This window comes from Melitaea cinxia, chromosome 6 (genome assembly GCF_905220565.1).
Source record: "Melitaea cinxia chromosome 6, ilMelCinx1.1, whole genome shotgun sequence".
NCBI lineage: Eukaryota > Metazoa > Arthropoda > Insecta > Lepidoptera > Nymphalidae > Melitaea > Melitaea cinxia.
In genome coordinates this window covers 14,973,561-14,991,793 of record NC_059399.1, presented here as the reverse complement: position 1 = coordinate 14,991,793, position 18,233 = coordinate 14,973,561, and the positions used below count along the sequence as shown (strand labels likewise).

Genomic DNA, 18,233 nt, shown 5'->3' with positions numbered 1-18,233 from the left:
AAAATGTTCGCTTTATTTTTGGAATGATATAATGTTTTGTTCTTTTTGTTTTTGTAATCATATTTTATGTTGGATGTTAAAGAAAGACTTAGAACGACTAAAAACATTAAGGCTTAATCCCTTAAGAGAATTAGAGATTTTCTTTATTAAAATTAGGAAGCTTTCTAAATATAAGAATATTCTTCAGATTATTTTACGTGTCTTTACATTAATTTAACATATGTTTAATAAACACGTCCATATTATATGTATTTCTAAGATGCATTTCTATTATTTAATAATAATAATAGTTTATTTTTGCTTAAATTATGTATTTCTCATTATCTAGAAACCCTGCGACCCGCGCTAGCTTAAAAAAGCTGTGTTACAGGCCACAGTTTTTTCTCCAAAAATTAGTTTATTGTTACATAACTACATACTACATATGTACTGTGTGGCTACGGTACTAAAGAATATGGCCACCCCCACTCTTCCCGTGGGTGTCGTAAGAGGCGACTAAGGGATAACACGGTTCCGCTACCACCTTGGAACTTAAAAAGCCGACCGGTGGCGGGATAACCACCCAACTGCTGGCTTTCAAATACACAGGCCGAAGACGGGCAGCAGCGTCTTAGGTGCGACAAAGCCAGCCCTGCGGTCACCAACCCGCCTGCCCAGCGTGGTGACTATGGGCAAAACACATGAGTTCACGTTATTTTTGGCGTAAACTTGTGGAGGCCTATGCAGCAGTGGACTGTATAGGCTGTGATGATGAACTACATACTGCGTTCAGATAGCGAAAACATAAATACAACTAGTCTGTAAACAAAGATGATAACAACACAATATTAAAACAAAGAGTATAAATACAATTTTTTTTACAAAACTTGATATTTATTTTGAACGAAACAGAAAAATATCAAATCGTATCAATCAATTTTATCCCTTATTTTGGGACTACGATAAAGCTGTATCTACAACTTATAACTTTCTCTCTTGATTGATGTGTGTACTCTGTATGAGTACTGATATTAATGTGTGATGAAAGTATTGTCAAAAATAATCTTCTAAATGAAACCGCTAGATCTTATTAGCAAAAAATGCATGATGAAACATAGACCAAATTTCCGAAACTAGACTATTAAATTAATTTTTAGTACTGCTCGTTGTAATTCTATCCTAATAATATCTATCCTAAGCTGACTGACTATCCTTAGTAGCAATAATATGCTAAATCTAAAGTTATATTACCACAGAAATGCCTATATTAAAAAATTTTGTACATTACCCTACAAACCCAAGACATACGAAAAAATTAAATATGACACCGAATGTCCCTAATACGTGACGTGACATTTCTGTCACTTACCATTTATGTTTAGAATGACAGTGTGATATTACGGCCTAGAATGTCAGTATCAATTTACCCATTTAATTTTTATAACTTTTTTACTTTCAGCCTTTCTACATGAACACTGATATTATCTTTAAGTCTTTAATAAACTTATGAAAAACTTTCAAATTATTATTATCATGAAAATCTGCGATGGTATTCAAAAGTACTTAGACAAAAATTTTTACATGTCATGGTTAGATGTTTTGTTAAAATTATCTGTACAATTTTAGATATTATAGCACCCTGTGTAGTAATAATATTTAACGAATGTATTACAAGTAGTGAGTTTCCTAATCTTATGGGGTATAGTAAAGTTATACCTTTGTTTAACTCCGGACCTCATAAAGGTCCAACGAATAACAGGCCTGGTTTATATTCTACTTACAAATAGTAAACTATTTAAAAAAATAATTCTCGGTCAGCTTTTAGATCATTTCATAAGAAATAAACTTCTACATAATAAGCAATGCTGTTTTCCTAAAGGATTCTCAATCTGGTCTCTGGTGTGAAGCTTTTTAATTCGATAGTCAATGCTTGGGAGGAGTCACGTGATGCTTTAAGTATATTCTGTAATTTATTCAAGGTATTTTACTGTATTCATCCCTCACTTCAGCCTATTGCAGTCCATTGCTGGATATAGGCCTCCATAATTACGCGCCAATAATGGCGTGAAATCATGAGTGTTGCCCATAGTCACCACGCTGGGCAGGCGGGTTGGTGACCGCAGGGCTAGCTTTGTCGCACCAAAGACGCTGCTACCTGTCTTCGGCCTGTATATTTCAAAGCCAGCAGTTAAATGGTAACCCCGATATAGATCAAGTTTTAACTTAACTTTAAACTTTTTTAAGTTTCAAGGTGGTATTGGAACTGTGTTATCCCATAGTCGCCTCTTACGACACCCACGGGAAGAGAGGAGGTGGCTATATTCTTTACTTCCGCAGCTTCGCAAAAGACTGTGTTCATCGTGATACATTAATCAGAAAGCTCAGTCTCTATGGCATTAAAAAACCCACTAAAACTTCTGTGTTCTTACTTCATCGTCACGGTTTTTTGTAAAGATGTGGGTCCTACAAGATTCAATTCTGGGTACATTTTTTTTATTATACAACATCGATCTGTTCATATTTAGAAGAGAAAATATATAATAAATATATAGTAAAAAAATAATTGTATAAGATTTTCAGCTCAAAAAGGGTGTTAGCTATTAGAATAGTATAAATAAAATCATTACTAAGAAAGTGGAAGAATTAATTGGCTTATTTGGCGCATTTATCACAGGGTCTTCCAGCGCAAAGTTAAAATAATTTATATTCCGACAAATAAACTTGTGTTTATGTTAGTTTTAGAAAGAAAGAAATACACGCAAACTAAACTGACATACAAAACTGTTGGAGATGTCTAGTAGGGGAATAAATATTAAGCGACCAATAAATAAAACGCCTATAACTATTTCATTTCGATCTCTTAATAAAAGTGTATTGTATTTATACAGACTTAAAGTAATATGACATGAAAGATTAATCGATCTATTAAAATATCTGAACAAGACATAAAAATCGTCCTGTATTTTTATTAAATTGTCACTCAACTCACTAAATTATGACGTAAAATATAAGTTTATTTTATCAATATCTATCAATGACATCACTATTTGCTATAAACCGATTTTCGTCTCATCCGAGATCCGTGACCGATGACAACACTCCATCATGGCCGTCGTACGATCTTTCACTAAACTTGGTATCATATCAGAACGCATTTATAAACGTCGAACTCGACGACTATCCTTCTAAATCTAGCGTATCTATATACTAGTGATGTAACGAATACTCGCATTCGCATATTTGCATTCGGAAATATTAACGACTAGCGACCCGCCCCGGTTTCTCACGGGTGCAATGCTGATACTAAATATACTACAGAATATCTTTATTTATTGTGTGAAGCTAGCTTATAACATGGTTATTAACATAATAACAACAACATTCAAATATGCGTCGTTAGATTACACGTTGTTACAGAATGCGTTGAAGAAATAAAGGTTCACTGCTCGTTCCCCGTAGGTGATAGCGTGATAATATGTAGCCTATATGTTGACCCGACTTCTTAATAATATTTGAAGTAAATCCATGCTTTTTGTACTTTTTGAGTTTATCCCGGCCATACATGCAGACAAACAGACAGAAATTCTAAAAACTATATTTTTGGCTTCGGTATCGATTGTAGATCAAACCCAAGTATTCTTTAAAAAAAATATTTAATGTACAGTTTTGACTTTCCTATCATTTTATTATATGTATAGATTTTTCAATAATCACATTCGCGTTCGCACGAAACGGTGCGAATATTTGGCGAATGTTTTTATTCTATTTTATGACTAGCTGCCCGGACAGACTTCGTTCTTTGTTGGTTGTCTGGAAAGGTTGTCTGGAAGAAATCGCTCTTAGCGATAAGACCGCCTTTGTACATCTTTCTTTTCATGTATCACTTTTTTTGTAATGTTTCTTTGTGGTGTACAATAAAGAGTATTTATTATTATTATTATTATTATTCTTTCAAAAGTTAATAGTATTTTTTTGTATTAAAACCTTCGGTATTCCTTAAGGAACATATAAGAAAATAAATTAGCCGAATTGGTGGAGCCATTCTCGAGTTATGCGCTTAGCAAATTTATGATGATGGGATATATTTACTTATACTGGGATATATTTACTATTACTGGATTATATTTACTTAATTCTAATAAAACAACCATTCTGGTGCAGTGGTGCATGTGAGGTGATTTCCACTGATATTTGTACCTATTTTTTATATAATAATAATAATAAATATCTACAATAAACACACACAGTTGTCTGTTCCTAAAATAAGCCACTTAATGCTTATTGTTGTTGATTGAATGAATGTTATAGGTAACAGCCGACTGGTATAGCTACATATTTTTTTTTCTATAAACAGACAAACAAATAATGCATATTATATACATAAATATATATATTAACCCAGTACCGGGGTGGGAATCGTACCCACAATCCCCAGAGTAGAAAGTAAGATCACTACAAACTGTGTCAACGGGCTAGTGTTAGTATGAATATTTTTTTCCTGTCAACATTTCTTATGTAAGTAGATTTTCACACTGTGCCTAGGAAAGCGTTAAGATTACCTTCATAGAGAAAAAAAATATGTATATGTACATACTTGACTGTTAAGCTCTCGCGGGGCAAACGGCCTTGAAAGTAAGAGCGTAGCATCAATGTCGCTGTCGACAGAGTGTGATCTGAAACCATGCCTGTTAACGCTGAAATTCCTCTTAATTAGGTGCTCTCACGCACGCTGTTTATTCTGCGACGTTACGAGATGTTGCAAAACAGCAATTTTCGTTGCTATGCTGATGACAGTACGAGTAATGCCTCTTACAGTGGCCTGTTAATATGCCTCGGTAGTAAGGGACAGATTTTAATTTATATTTGAAATCGAGACCTTCTTGAAACATGCCTGCAAATGAGGAAGACGTATGTAGTTTAGTCCAATTTAACCTCTCGTAAACATCATTTGCGCGTTTTTCCTTAAGAAGGCCCCTTGTATTGTAGTGCCAAATATTCAGAATGTTTTATTGAACATTAATAAAATTATTGGGATCCTTGGAGCAGATAACGAATGAAGTACAATTCCGGGATCATTATTTTTACATAAAATGGACATATTTTTCTTAAAGGCCGGTGTCTCACTCGAGCCTCTTCTAAATTTGTTGATATCCATAAGGTACGGTTAATGTTTACCATCAGATGGTCCCGGCCACTCGTTAACCCCCTCATTATAACAAAATTAGATCATTCAATTTGTATTGGCTCGAATATATTTGATTCAAAGAGGACCTATACAAAATTTCATACCTTTTAAGCGGACTTAAAAAGTCAACCTTCGCATTCGCATTCACATTCACGAATGTGATAAATCTAACATTCCTTACATCACTAGTACATATATGAACTAGAAAAATGTTATATATTAAGTAACTAACTTAAGTAATTTGGTGTAAAGTTTTTATTATTTTTTTATATTTTGACCAATAAACAACAAACACATCACATTTTTCATCAGTTAAGTGTTACAAAATCCTCAAAGGTTTATCTTAGTACAGTTTATTCCAAGACGATTTGATTTAAATTATTTAAAAGATTATCTGGAAGAAATTGGTCATAAGCAATAAGATCGACTTTGTACATTTTTATTTTCATTTTTTGCTGTGATCATTTGTATTTTTGTGTACCATAAAGAATATTATCTGTCTATCTATCTTAAATAATGCTTTATTCATAACAGTGCGGAAAGGCTATTTATGTTATATAAAATATTGAAAGCCAATTTTTTGTTTGATGGACTTATTCGATATTAAGATCACGTCTTTTGTGATCTTTGAAATTATAGACCTTGTTCTGCACGGTGTGTCTCCATTCCGAACGATTTGAAGTTCGTGCCTGCGGGACAGATGAAAATCTACACCCCTTCATAAGCTAATCGAGCACGTTTTTATGTTTCAAAAATTGCTCACTATGTTTACGCTTTTGCATTCTAAATAAATTATGTGGTGTGCAAGCCTTTCTTCGAAAACTCGAGATATGCTCACACTATTATAATATCCCACGTATTAAATAAAATTTGCAAGTATTATGTACCACACCTCAGAACTTCTATGTATAATTTGAGTAGGTATAACATTAATGCAGAGATGTTCATTGGAAATTTTAACTTTGTGCCAACCAAAATGATTGAATACTTTGATATTCCATTGATTCCCAAATTAATTTTAGACGCTTTTTTTCGTTTTGTTATTTTTTATTTATTTGTCAATATAGATCCAAAAGTTGCTTCATTTGGGAAAGCTCCGAAGTCAGTAAAAAAGCGTACGAATTACCTGCGATAGCTTATAACACAAGAAGCATCGCAAGCGCGTTTCTGACCTTACCTCCAGTCCAGGCCAGGAGCTCTGGTCACCTTACTCACCACAGGAACACAACACTGCCTGAAACCAGTACTATTTAGCTGTGATCCTCTTTTTTGCTTCTTTTAAAAAATTAATAAAAGAAACTAAAAGTTTATCTTAAACAATACAATAACCAAAATATGTAATGAAATATACATTGACTAACCCGTTGGTGCTGTGTGGCTACGGCACTAAAGAATTTAGCCACCCCCTCTCTTCCCGTGGGTGTCGTAAGAGGCGACTAAGGGATAACAAGGTTCCACAACCACCTTGGAACTTAAGAAGCCGACCGATGGCGGGATAACCATCCAACTGCTGGCTTTGAAATACACAGGCCGAAGACGGGCAGCAGCGTCTTCGGTGTGACAAAGCCAGTACTGCGGTCACCAACCCGCCTGCCCAGCGTGGTGACTATGGGCAAAACACATGAGTTCACGTTATTTTTGGCGTAAACTTGTGGAGGCCTATGTCCAGCAGTGGACTGTATAGGCTGTAATGAATGAATGAAAAAAAAACCCGTTGGCGCAGTTTGTAGTGGCCCTGCTTTCTGTTCCGTCGGTTGCGGGTTTCGGGCAATTCCCGCCTGAGTCTGAATGTAATATTTGTATTTATATATTTATTATTTTAATCTACATTTATCAATAAAAATGTTATAACAGTCGGCTGTTACCAATAACATAGGCATTAAGTTGCTGCTAAGTTGCATAGGAACAGACGACCGTGTTCACGTTATATTTATTTATTATTTATATCATTCAAAAATAATATTAAATATAACGTGTATTTTCATTTAATTTGAAAAGCGAGGCTTATTATCATTTCCTCCTTCGGAGTTCGTTAAAGGTAATTTTTTTTACAGAATGTTACCGAATTACTGAAAAGGAAAGCCGTGTATGTCTGTTCGAGACACGGTGTCGTGTTTGTGATTACGGTTTACGAACGAACCGCGCCATGTTGTTCGGTATCCCGTTTTCTCTAACAAGTACAGCATTGCCGAAATTGTGTACAAAGTTAACGTGTCGTATGTTTTCGAACCAACGAATATCGGTAACGGGAATTTATTTTTTACTTTCGTTCTATAAATGATAACATTTTTCCATATTTTTTTTATCCTACTAATATAATGCGAAATTTAGCGAGAATAGATGAAAATACATATGTTTGTTACTCTTTCACCCAAACAGCACTAAACTGATTCCACTGAAACCTGGTACGTAGATATTGAAATCAGAAAAATTGAAATCGGAAAGATTGAAATCAGAAAAATTGACTTACTTTACTGAATTTAAATTCTTCTAATTGAAATCAGACTGGTGAAACTACAAGCAGCAACTAGTCTGTAATGTCATATTATTCTATTAATTACGATACAGTTTAACTCGCGTTGGTTTTTATTGTTACATCGTCCCTGTTTGCTTAAGGCGTACAAAATCAAACTTTCCTAATTAAAATCTGCCCTAAAGCACAAACGAACTTCAGTGTTTTAATAATGTCGTACATTTTAACCTTCTTACAATATTTTTAACCACCTTCAAAAAAAGGAGGAGGTTACTCAATACGACCGTATATATTTTTTTATGTATGTTCGGGGATAACTCCGTCGTTTATGAACCGATTTTGATAACTCTTTTTTTTGGAAAGGAGATATATCTAGTTTTGTACCATGATAAGGAAACCAGGATCTGATGATGGGATCCCAGAGAAATCGAGGGAAACTCTCGAAAATCCGCATAAGTTTAACTTTTGGGTGTACCGATTTTGATGATTTTTAATTTAATCGAAAGCCGATGTTTATCATGTGGTCACATTTTAATTTCATCGAGATCTGATTACAACTTTTGGAGTAATCTTTGATAATACGTATTTACTTGACTATTTTTTCGTCTACCTACGTTGTATTATTGGCGATATAATTGAAGTCGGTTTTTCTTCGTTTGCCTGCAAACATAATTATAGTCTCTATTATCTTTAAAAATTGATATAATTGATTTAGAAATATTATTCTTAAGTTCCAGAAATAACAACCAAATATTCTTCAAGAGATTATTCTGTCTTATGAAATGAAGAAACAATAACATCACAGCTAAGTCACAGATAGAAAAAAAAAATTAACTCGTTCTCTTTTAGAAGTCGGTTAATAACTGAAATAAATATGATGGTTTTTAAAAGCAGTAACGAAAGATCTCTTCAATCGCTCACGCAGTCTCCACTCACTATTTTTCTGAAATAAGAGTACAATTCGTCCAATGTCCCTGGAGTCTTAACTGTAATGGAATTTTGTAACGTCCTCATATATTATTTGTCCCCGTTTCGATTTCCGTGTTATTTAAGCTCGGACATGTTCTTCAAATATGGAATGTCTTTTGCGAGCAGAAAGTATTAATAATAAAAGTATTTGTTTAACCTTGAACCTTTTTTCATTTATGGAATACATCTTTAAATATAGCCTATTATACCCAGGGGACAGGATACGTGGATTTCAAAGGTCACATTTTGTAATGAATGATCAATTTATTTACAGATTTATGTCGTGCTATTGAGGGAAACATTGTGAGTAAACCCTCTGGCTCGGTAGAAATTCTAAGATATATCTATCAATCCCCAACACACACACACACACAAGTTGTCAATTTCAGTGCATTCCTATAAATTTGAATTCAATTGTCCAAGATTGCGAGCATTCTTTCAATTGATTTGCATCAAATGAAGCGAAATTCGTGCATTTTGTTGCAGATTCAAGGAAAGCCAATAATTCAGCAGCGAATATTGCCAAGTCCAGCAATATCTATTGATTTGCCACAATCAAGTCGGATCACAGCAGCCCCGGGTGATGAGAACAGTAATATTATATTCAGTCCGTGGAAGGCATTTGGACCATTCGTGGACACAGTACAGGTAAAATCTATACCTAATTTATCAATTTATTTGGTAAATTCTTAAAAATAACAGGAATAAAACTGAATTATTTTAATTTTTAATTAAATATTATGCATGTGTTCATCAAAATACGTATACAATATTTCATAGAAAGAATTACACAAGCAATAGCCCGAAACAATAAGTAGAATAATCTACAGGAATCTTCTAGTCTAGCATATTTAATACAAGTAGAAATAAATTACATAACATTATACGGTAACAAAGTTTTAGTAAAATTAATGTAATCTTAAAACTGTGTCGTCAAGTTAAATAAAAGAAGACGAAAATTAATTAAAATAAGAAAATTACGTAAAGTTTTACAATATTTAAATTATAATCCAACTTGTTTTGTGAAACAAAGTTTCAATTAATCAATCATGACAACATTTCATCGTTAAAATGTAAAAACATAAACAATAGCCGAAAGTAATTTTAGCATCAGTACAACTAATTCATGTTAAAGGAAATATTCTGAAAATGGAGATTTTTGGAACAATTATTATACTCTAATTGGTTCGAGACATTGATTAATGATCGTTCTAACAAACGATGTTTTCGCTCTTGATCATTTCGCTTTCTTGAACATACTCATTATTGCGGATAATGTTCTTATTGTTGGGAATAAGATGAGTGGTCATAAAATAATCACGATAGCCATATAAAAGATCAGCTCCTTTTGATTTCATTTAAAATAAAGAAAATCTTCACCCAAACGAGGTACTTTTTAAGCGATCTAAGCTTTTTCCAACTTCATTATATAATAAGGCCTGAAAGTTGAAATATGTACTTTGATAAAAAGTAATTATACCAAGATTGTCTTTATGTGTTAATATAGGACAGTGAAATACTGCCAAGTCAAGATTCAGTAGTATTTCCAACACCAAGAAATCAAGATTCAGCTTCAGATGATGAAATCACAGATCCTACACCAACAATGGAATCGTCTAAAAAGGTAACACATAGTAACAAAGGTTACATTTAGTAACAAACGTAAGTACTAAATCGAATCTAATCGGCATTTGATAAACTTTTGCAAATCGAATATTCGAGTTATTGAAACCACTGAGCTTATCCTAGTTCAAACTAAAAGCTCAAAGCTTAAAACAACAAACTATGTTTCCGAGTATTTATATTGGAACAAATAAAATACAACTTGATATCCAAACTATTTAATATCCACTCATTAAAATAGTTTTAAATGTTAAAAAGTTATAATTAAAAAAGTAGTTATATGTGGTTGTAATTTTAGAAATTGATGTGAAAATGTATTATATGAATTTCAATTAAATAAAATTAAAATAAAATAAAATCTTAAATTAATTTTAGAACATATTAATTAATGTGGTTATGACAATGAAGAATATAGCTACCCCCTCTCTTCCCGTGAGTGTCCTAAGAAGCGACTAAGGGATAACACAGTTCCACTACCTTGAAACTCAAAAAGCCGACCGATGGCGGGTTAGCCATCTAACTGCTGGTTTTGAAATACACAGGCCGAAGACGGGCGTCTTCGATGCGACAAAGGAAGCCCTGCATTCACGAACCCGCCGTGCCCAGCGTGGTGACTATGGGCAACACACACGAGTTCACGCCATTTTTGGCGCGACTTATGGAGGCCTTTATCCAGTAGTTGACTGCGATAGGCTGATGATTAAATTTAATTAATTGAATAAAATAGATGCCTTTTTTGCTACATTACATACCATGATCTTAACAGAATTAAAAATATAATCTGCTAATGCAGCCTTGTTTTTCTATTAGGTGGCGTCGATAAGTCAGCTTTCTTTCATGGTGAGACCTGACAGCTTCGAACGAGGACAGCTGAGACTGACCTGCATCTCGACTGTACATTCAGTATACAGCGAACAGGCAGAACTAGTTATTAACGAGGAGCGGCCTCAAATAGCTTCAGTTCTCGGCACCAGAGATCGATCTTCAGGTAAGCTAAGATTAAATACATAATGTGTATTTACATTAACATTTTACTTGACATTTCTTAAGTATAGTACTTCTAAATTATGTTTGTACTATAAGGTAAACGATTGTAAGCTTTCTCTAATAATTTTGATATAGAATTAATTAAAAAAAAAATAATAAATTTTAAATGTAAAGTAAGATTAAAACCTTGTAAACAACACACCTACGTTACAGCTATATATTAAATAGTCAAATTGCAAAACTGAAATCATCCAATTTTCAATATTTAATTATTATTTTATTTTTAATGATACCTAAGTTCAATTTAAAAAAACACAAAAATTTAAATCAGTATTAAATTCGATAATACAGTAATGACGTAACAACAAATCCGTCAAAGGCTATCCGCCATTATAAACATCATAAATTACGTCCAGAAATAAAATAAATTCAAGCACATTTCGAGATGTACCAAATTATATTGGAAATGTAATTTAACACAGTAATTTCGTCGCGATTTTTCAACGATATTCGATATGAATAACGAATAAATCTGTCAAAAGCTTTATATAGATCACCTACGGTTCAATAAACATGTTAAATTCTTAATGATCACATAAATTGATTTATCTATTTTGACAATTTTAACTGTTTTGATTGAACAAAAACATTTGAAATATATATATCATATTTAACTTATTTAATAATTACTATCTACCACAGCAATTTAAGATGAGCAGTTTGTTCAAAGTCACAATTTTTGCTCCGAGTTATTTGAACTTCTTAATATAAATTGCAATGTTTGTATTATCTATCTGAAAATAACAAACAAAAAATATTGTAAAATTGAAGAGACAATCGTTAAAATATATATCCTTTTTAACAAAAAGAACAAATAAGAAAAATGATATTGAAAAATGTTAAGAAAAATGAACAAATCGTTAATGAAATACAACAAATAACATACTTTGACTCTTCTTTGACTGAATGAATTCGCAATAAAAAGTAGCTAAAAGTGTCCTAACTCCATATGGTATGAGCACGGGTATGAACGTTAATAGTTCCTAGTTGCATTTTAATTTACTCAGTAGTTTTGGCATGATTCGCGGCGTAAAATATATTTTTGACTTTCGTATTCATTTCAGAGCACCATCTCAATAACGAAATTTTTAAAATATCTTCAATGTACAGAATTGGAACAGTTAATTTTATAACCTCATATAATAAACTACTTAAGTCGCAGAGAAGTGCATAAAACTTCTAAGAATTCGTTACCCACCTACCTCTATCTTGTGATTTCTAAAGTCCCCGAACAGCACTAGTGAATCGATTGACTCTCAGATCGTGAAGAATTTTTATATTTCGATGTAAACACTGTCTTTGAATACGTAGAAAGCAAACCAATCCCGCTCTACAATTCAAATATTTACTGCAACTGACTTGCTCTGCAATTTTCTTGGAGAGAATTTTTGGGTTGAAATGCGACTGAATAAATTCATAAAAAATCGTTTCTGCAGCAACATGTAAATATTATTAAATGTTTAATATATACATATCTAACAAGAAAAATTCTGCACTTATTGACAACAGGTACAAAATATTTTTTATTGTAATAAGAAGTATTTTTTAATAACCAATAATGACATAATTTTTTATAAGCTTTAGTGAAAATTCAAAAGCAACTTTGTCACATGGTTATAAATAAGTCAAAATGATTTGAAAAGCACGTATGTACAGGAAATGATTTATGTTGGCACGGATGTATATCCGCGCTATTCTGCCGCCTAATACTATTATTGCTACCATTTATTTTCGAATTTTAATGAAACACGACCATATTTAACACAATAATCCTGAAAATATGGCGTTCCAAATTTAAATTTGTCATTATTAATTAACTTTAACTTATACCTGAACTTAAAGGTTACAGTATATTATAATCGTTTCATATACAGCAACAAAAACTACCAACACCCCAAAACCACGAAGTTTGAATTCAAAAGCGCATAAACAAAACTATATATTTCATTGAAATGGTCCTCGACAATGATCGTAAACATTGTGCGTACTGAACAAACCGGCTAGAATAAAGGTTTGCTTCAGCAAATCGTCATATATGCAGGCAATCACTCAAATATTTGCCACTGTTAGCTTCTATAACATCCCGACTGTTTGTCGACTCTGAACATTCCGGTCGAGTAAGCAAAGGTAATGTTTAGTATACGAGTATGTAGACTATGTATCGGGCTGTTTGCTTAGCATTGCTGGGAGTAAATACGTCGATGTTGGGTGACTGGTTCACGCGTACGCTCTGTCGCCTTATCGGCTATATCATTACGGTTATTGACAACGTACGCGATAGCGTGAGAGAAAAATATAAAGCTAATGTTGAAAGTTATGATCTGTTATAGGTTAGCGGGTCGTGAATTATAATAGGATAATAGATCTCGTACCATAACATAGTACGATGCTCCGCGTAGTTATTTGAATATGAGTAATTCTTATTAGCGTGTAGTTTTATGTTTCTGTAAAAGAAATCCCTATAGGTTTTTTTTTTTTAACAAACAAGTACTGAGACGACTCGTTGGCGCAGCCGTCCAGTAATAGTTGTCGCGCTAGCAGCCGCTGGGTTAATCCCCGCACATCACAAACATTTGTATTGTCCACATAGATGTCTGTCGTAGTCGGTATATTTGTGCTTGTGTATTGTGTCTGTTTCCGGGTAGATGGCGGGGGCCACAGGGAAAATCCCTACTGGGGGCCGTTGAGTGTGAAGTGCTTATTTATTTATCTGTCTCGCAAATTTCCGATATTGGCAGAGTGAGATGGGTCATTGTTAAGGGTGTGGCCAACGCTTGTTTTAAAATTGCAATGGCCCGTTCATATTGAATACTTATAAAACTTACCGTAGAGAAATGTATGTATCAGTGATAAGTCCGCCTTTGCACTTTTTCAGTTAATTTATTGTTATTTTCTTTATGTAATGTCGAATGTGCAATAAAATATTATAATACAAAAAATAACATTTTATTTTGGATATATATCCTCTGTGTCGTCATATCTTAACTTTGCGTCATAAAAACATTTTACCTTTTAAAGAATAGGTAGAAGTATATAAGGATTATTTATTATAAGTGTAAATTCGATAATTGCAAGTCCCTTAAAATATTAATTAAGTTACCAACGACTTCTATATACAAGGCATTTACTGAGAAACACCTGAATTCCTCACTACATAGTATAAAACAGAGTCGCTTTCTCTGTCCATATGTATGCTTAAATCTTTAAAACTACGCAACGGATTTTGATGCGGTATTTTTTAATAGATAGAGTGATTGAAGAGGAAGGTTTATATGTATAATGCATGCATAATATAATAGAGGAACACTGATAGTTTTTGCAACCGTGCGAAGCCGGGGCGGGTCGCTAGTTTTAATAATAATTACAAAACTACATACCTTGTGTACATCATTTGTACTGTATGATATACTCATAACAGAATTTGATTAATTTAATTTATTCTGATTTTCAAAGTGCTAAATATTTCTATACACTTTTACGTTTTAAATGAATCACTTTTTCACATTTGTACACTATCTTCGTATCTGTTCAGCTTTTCATTACATGATTTGTTGAACACAAATAATGTTGTCACCTACCGCGCACCGACCACCAACTCAAAAAGCACGTTAAGCTGTCGGTCCTGGCAGTTGTCAAACACAGAAACTAATACCTGATAGCAATCCTTACTCGTTCGAGGATAATTCTTCCGCCAATTAATCCGCCAACTGGACCGAACTGGGGCAGCGTCGTAGATTGAGTTCCAACCTTTCTCCAGTATAGCGAAAGCAGCCAGTTTCGTTACCAAGGGAATCTATATGTACATACCTATCTATCTACATTAATTTTGTTGATATTTAGCAAACTAAACTATTACTAATGTATACTATTACTACCACTGTTATATATATAGCTCTGCAGTATTCATATTGTAAAGTGAAAAAAACATTTTGCTTAACCAACTCGTTTCAAACTCGACAAAATAATAAATTTCTTGATTTCTAAAATTATCATTGAAAAAAACACCTTTAAATAACACGTCAAAATAGTGAAGAAAATTCTTTCCTGCATCTAAAAAATTTAATTAACCGCGATAAAACCCGAAAAACTTGTTTCATTATAATAAAGAAAATATTATTTCTATAAAAATACGAGACTACACTATATAATAAATGTTAAAGTTTTTCATCTCTCCGTAAATAAAAACATGATGACATTATTTTATTTCATACTTTAGATGTACGAGAATTTTTATTCTAGGCAAAGACATTTCACACGTACAAAGTTGTTTACCCTGCTACTTGTATTATATGAAGCGTACTTGTATTTGAAAAGACTGTGTTAAAGTATGAAAGTTTATTTTTTATAAACATTACTATATTTATAGAGAAAGTTAGACAAAGCTACTTGGTATTACGAATATTCGTATGAAATAGTACACCTCAAAACTAAACGCGTACTATACGAACATAAAACTTCTATTGGACCAGTCCACGAAGTTTTAATCCTTATTTAGCATAGACAATGATATTACTAACGCCACCTTGCTTCACTTCGAACGTTTATACACAAAGTTCTATATGCGAGCGTCGCGAATGTCGAAGTTGCAACTAATTAAATTGTTTATAACACTGCATAGTTAACGCGAGAACTGGAACCTCGTCGTTAATTATATCATCATATACGCGCCAAGTTTGTATTGTTTTTATTCATTGTTTTTCTTTAACAAGAGATATACGTACCTATATGTCGTATTTTGTATGTGTGTAATCACACTACTTCAATACACACCCATGAGCTAGCATTGTAAGAATATCACTGTTCTGCGTATAATCTTTGGTTACCTACAAGAAACAAACCAATACGGAACGATGCGACACAATGCGAAATGATGCGACGTGATTTCACCAATACTTTTCTCATCATATGTTCTGTTTATTAAAACATTATAGATTTTTTTTTATAGATAATATAGGTCAATAAATTCTTCATAAAATAGTAGGTACTGTATTGCATTTCAGCCCAAAAGACAAATGAATACGATATCAATAACGAGAGAGATGTAATAAAAAAGTCAAGTTATATTCAACATTGCGTATTACCGTATTTATCGTTCACCTCGAATAACGAAACAATGTATATTATTTGGACATTTATCTACTGTTTGGTTGAGTACAAATTGTGTACACTAAACTAGTTACATTTGTGCCTAATACCAATTAATTTACTAGCTACTAGCTTTTACCCACGGCTTCCCTCGCATTGAATCTCCAAGAATATGTGCACAAAGTTTCACGATGATTGGTTAAGTAGTTTTCGCGTGAAAGCGTAACAAATAAACTGACATTCATATTTATAATATTATATATCAGGGATTAGGGATTTAGTAAATGAATTGCGCTTAAATTGTAAGACAAGCTACATACATTTGGAAATCAATACCATCACAACGGCATGTTATCCAAGATAGTCCAGTAAATCGAACGATACGAATCTATCAACGTCAACCAACCACTGACTCGAATAAAGCTACCACTGCTGTGCTTATAATTGATCAATTTATTTAAACACTTCAAAGAAAAATATCAAGGGACAACGTATAATACCAAGTAATAAATTTCAGCATCATCATTTTGAATTTACAATGGGTTCTTGTGGTGAATAAGGTTGCCAGAGCTCCTGGAGAAAGTCAATGGTGGTAGAGTCAGCAACGTCTTTGCAATGCTTCTGGTATTACAAGCACCTACAAGCTACGGTAATCGCTTACCATCAAATATGGTAATCGTATTAAAAGCCCAGAGCAGTACAGTACTGCTGTTCTAATTGCCTTAGTACCAACACAACAGGATTATTAATTACTTGTACATTCATGGATTACCTATTATATATCAGAACAAGTATTTCCCTGAACAGCCTGCGGTTACAGAATCGTATCGACGGACACGCTACTGCTCTGCTAGGAACTAATAATGAAACAAGTTTTGTTCACCGAAATAATTTGCAATTACGGGTCTGATTCAGACGCATTGCTTATTATTATTATTTATATTTCCCTTATTTTTTCCGTAATATTTATTATTTTTATTACGATTCTGTTATGTGATATAGGGTCCCTGCTGTGAGTAAGGTAGCCTAAACTTTTTCAAGTCAATATTTTACTGGGATGCTTTAGATCCATAGAATGCGGTCAAAGATTTTCGGTAAAGTCTAAAACTTGTTACAGTTAAACTAGATCAGTTAAAATTTTGTAGACTTCTTTTGCATCTTCTTTAAGTCATAGATTAAAAAAAATATAGATAATCAAAAACAGTCTTAACGAAGCAACCATATTTACCATAAACAATTATTATGTTAGCGTCACCTTGCACTATTTCCGTCGCTTATACGTACATGCACAAAGTTTCGAATACTGTTGCAGCTGACGAAGTTGGTTCTAATTAAATTGTTTATAACAGCATAGTTCACATGTTGGAAAGTAAATCCGCATGGGCGAGTTTCAGTGCATTAATGAAAGAAATATTGTACATTTGATGCATTTTAAATATAATTCTGTGTTGCAATTTCATATAATATTATCAGATGTACCTTTATCTTAACTAAGCAAACAGTTTAATGATACAAAACCTTGAGTGGCGGATAGTCCTCATTAAAAAATTAGAAATAAGTAATAAGCGTTGTAAATGTTTGATAATAACATAGAATTAGTGTTTTTATGTTTAGGTGTTAATTTTCAATTCGATCCAAAAGTTGTCGTGGAAGAAAAAACAGTTTAGTAAGGTATTTTATTTTGAATGTCAAAGTTTTGAAAATATTGCGCCATCTTTCGAAGACGAATTGGATAATAAAATTTATTTTAAGTAACACCATTCGATAAGATGACGTTATTCCAATAAATCGTGGGATTTATGCGTGACCAAAACGAAAAAATCATAATGTTATTGGTACTTTATTTTTTCTTAAATAATGTAAACCATTCGC

The 18,233-nt window shown here is 33.0% G+C and overlaps 1 protein-coding gene across 1 annotated transcript in view; it reads left to right on the top strand.

Moving 5' to 3' along the window:
• Nucleotides 1-18,233, top strand: part of LOC123654771 — a 213,070-nt gene that overhangs the window by 154,882 nt on the left and 39,955 nt on the right. Inside the window, exons 5-7 of the mRNA XM_045590656.1 lie at nt 9,093-9,254; nt 10,114-10,230; nt 11,040-11,217. Coding sequence (XP_045446612.1) covers nt 9,093-9,254; nt 10,114-10,230; nt 11,040-11,217 — 457 coding nt within the window. The remainder of the gene's footprint in view (nt 1-9,092; nt 9,255-10,113; nt 10,231-11,039; nt 11,218-18,233) is intronic.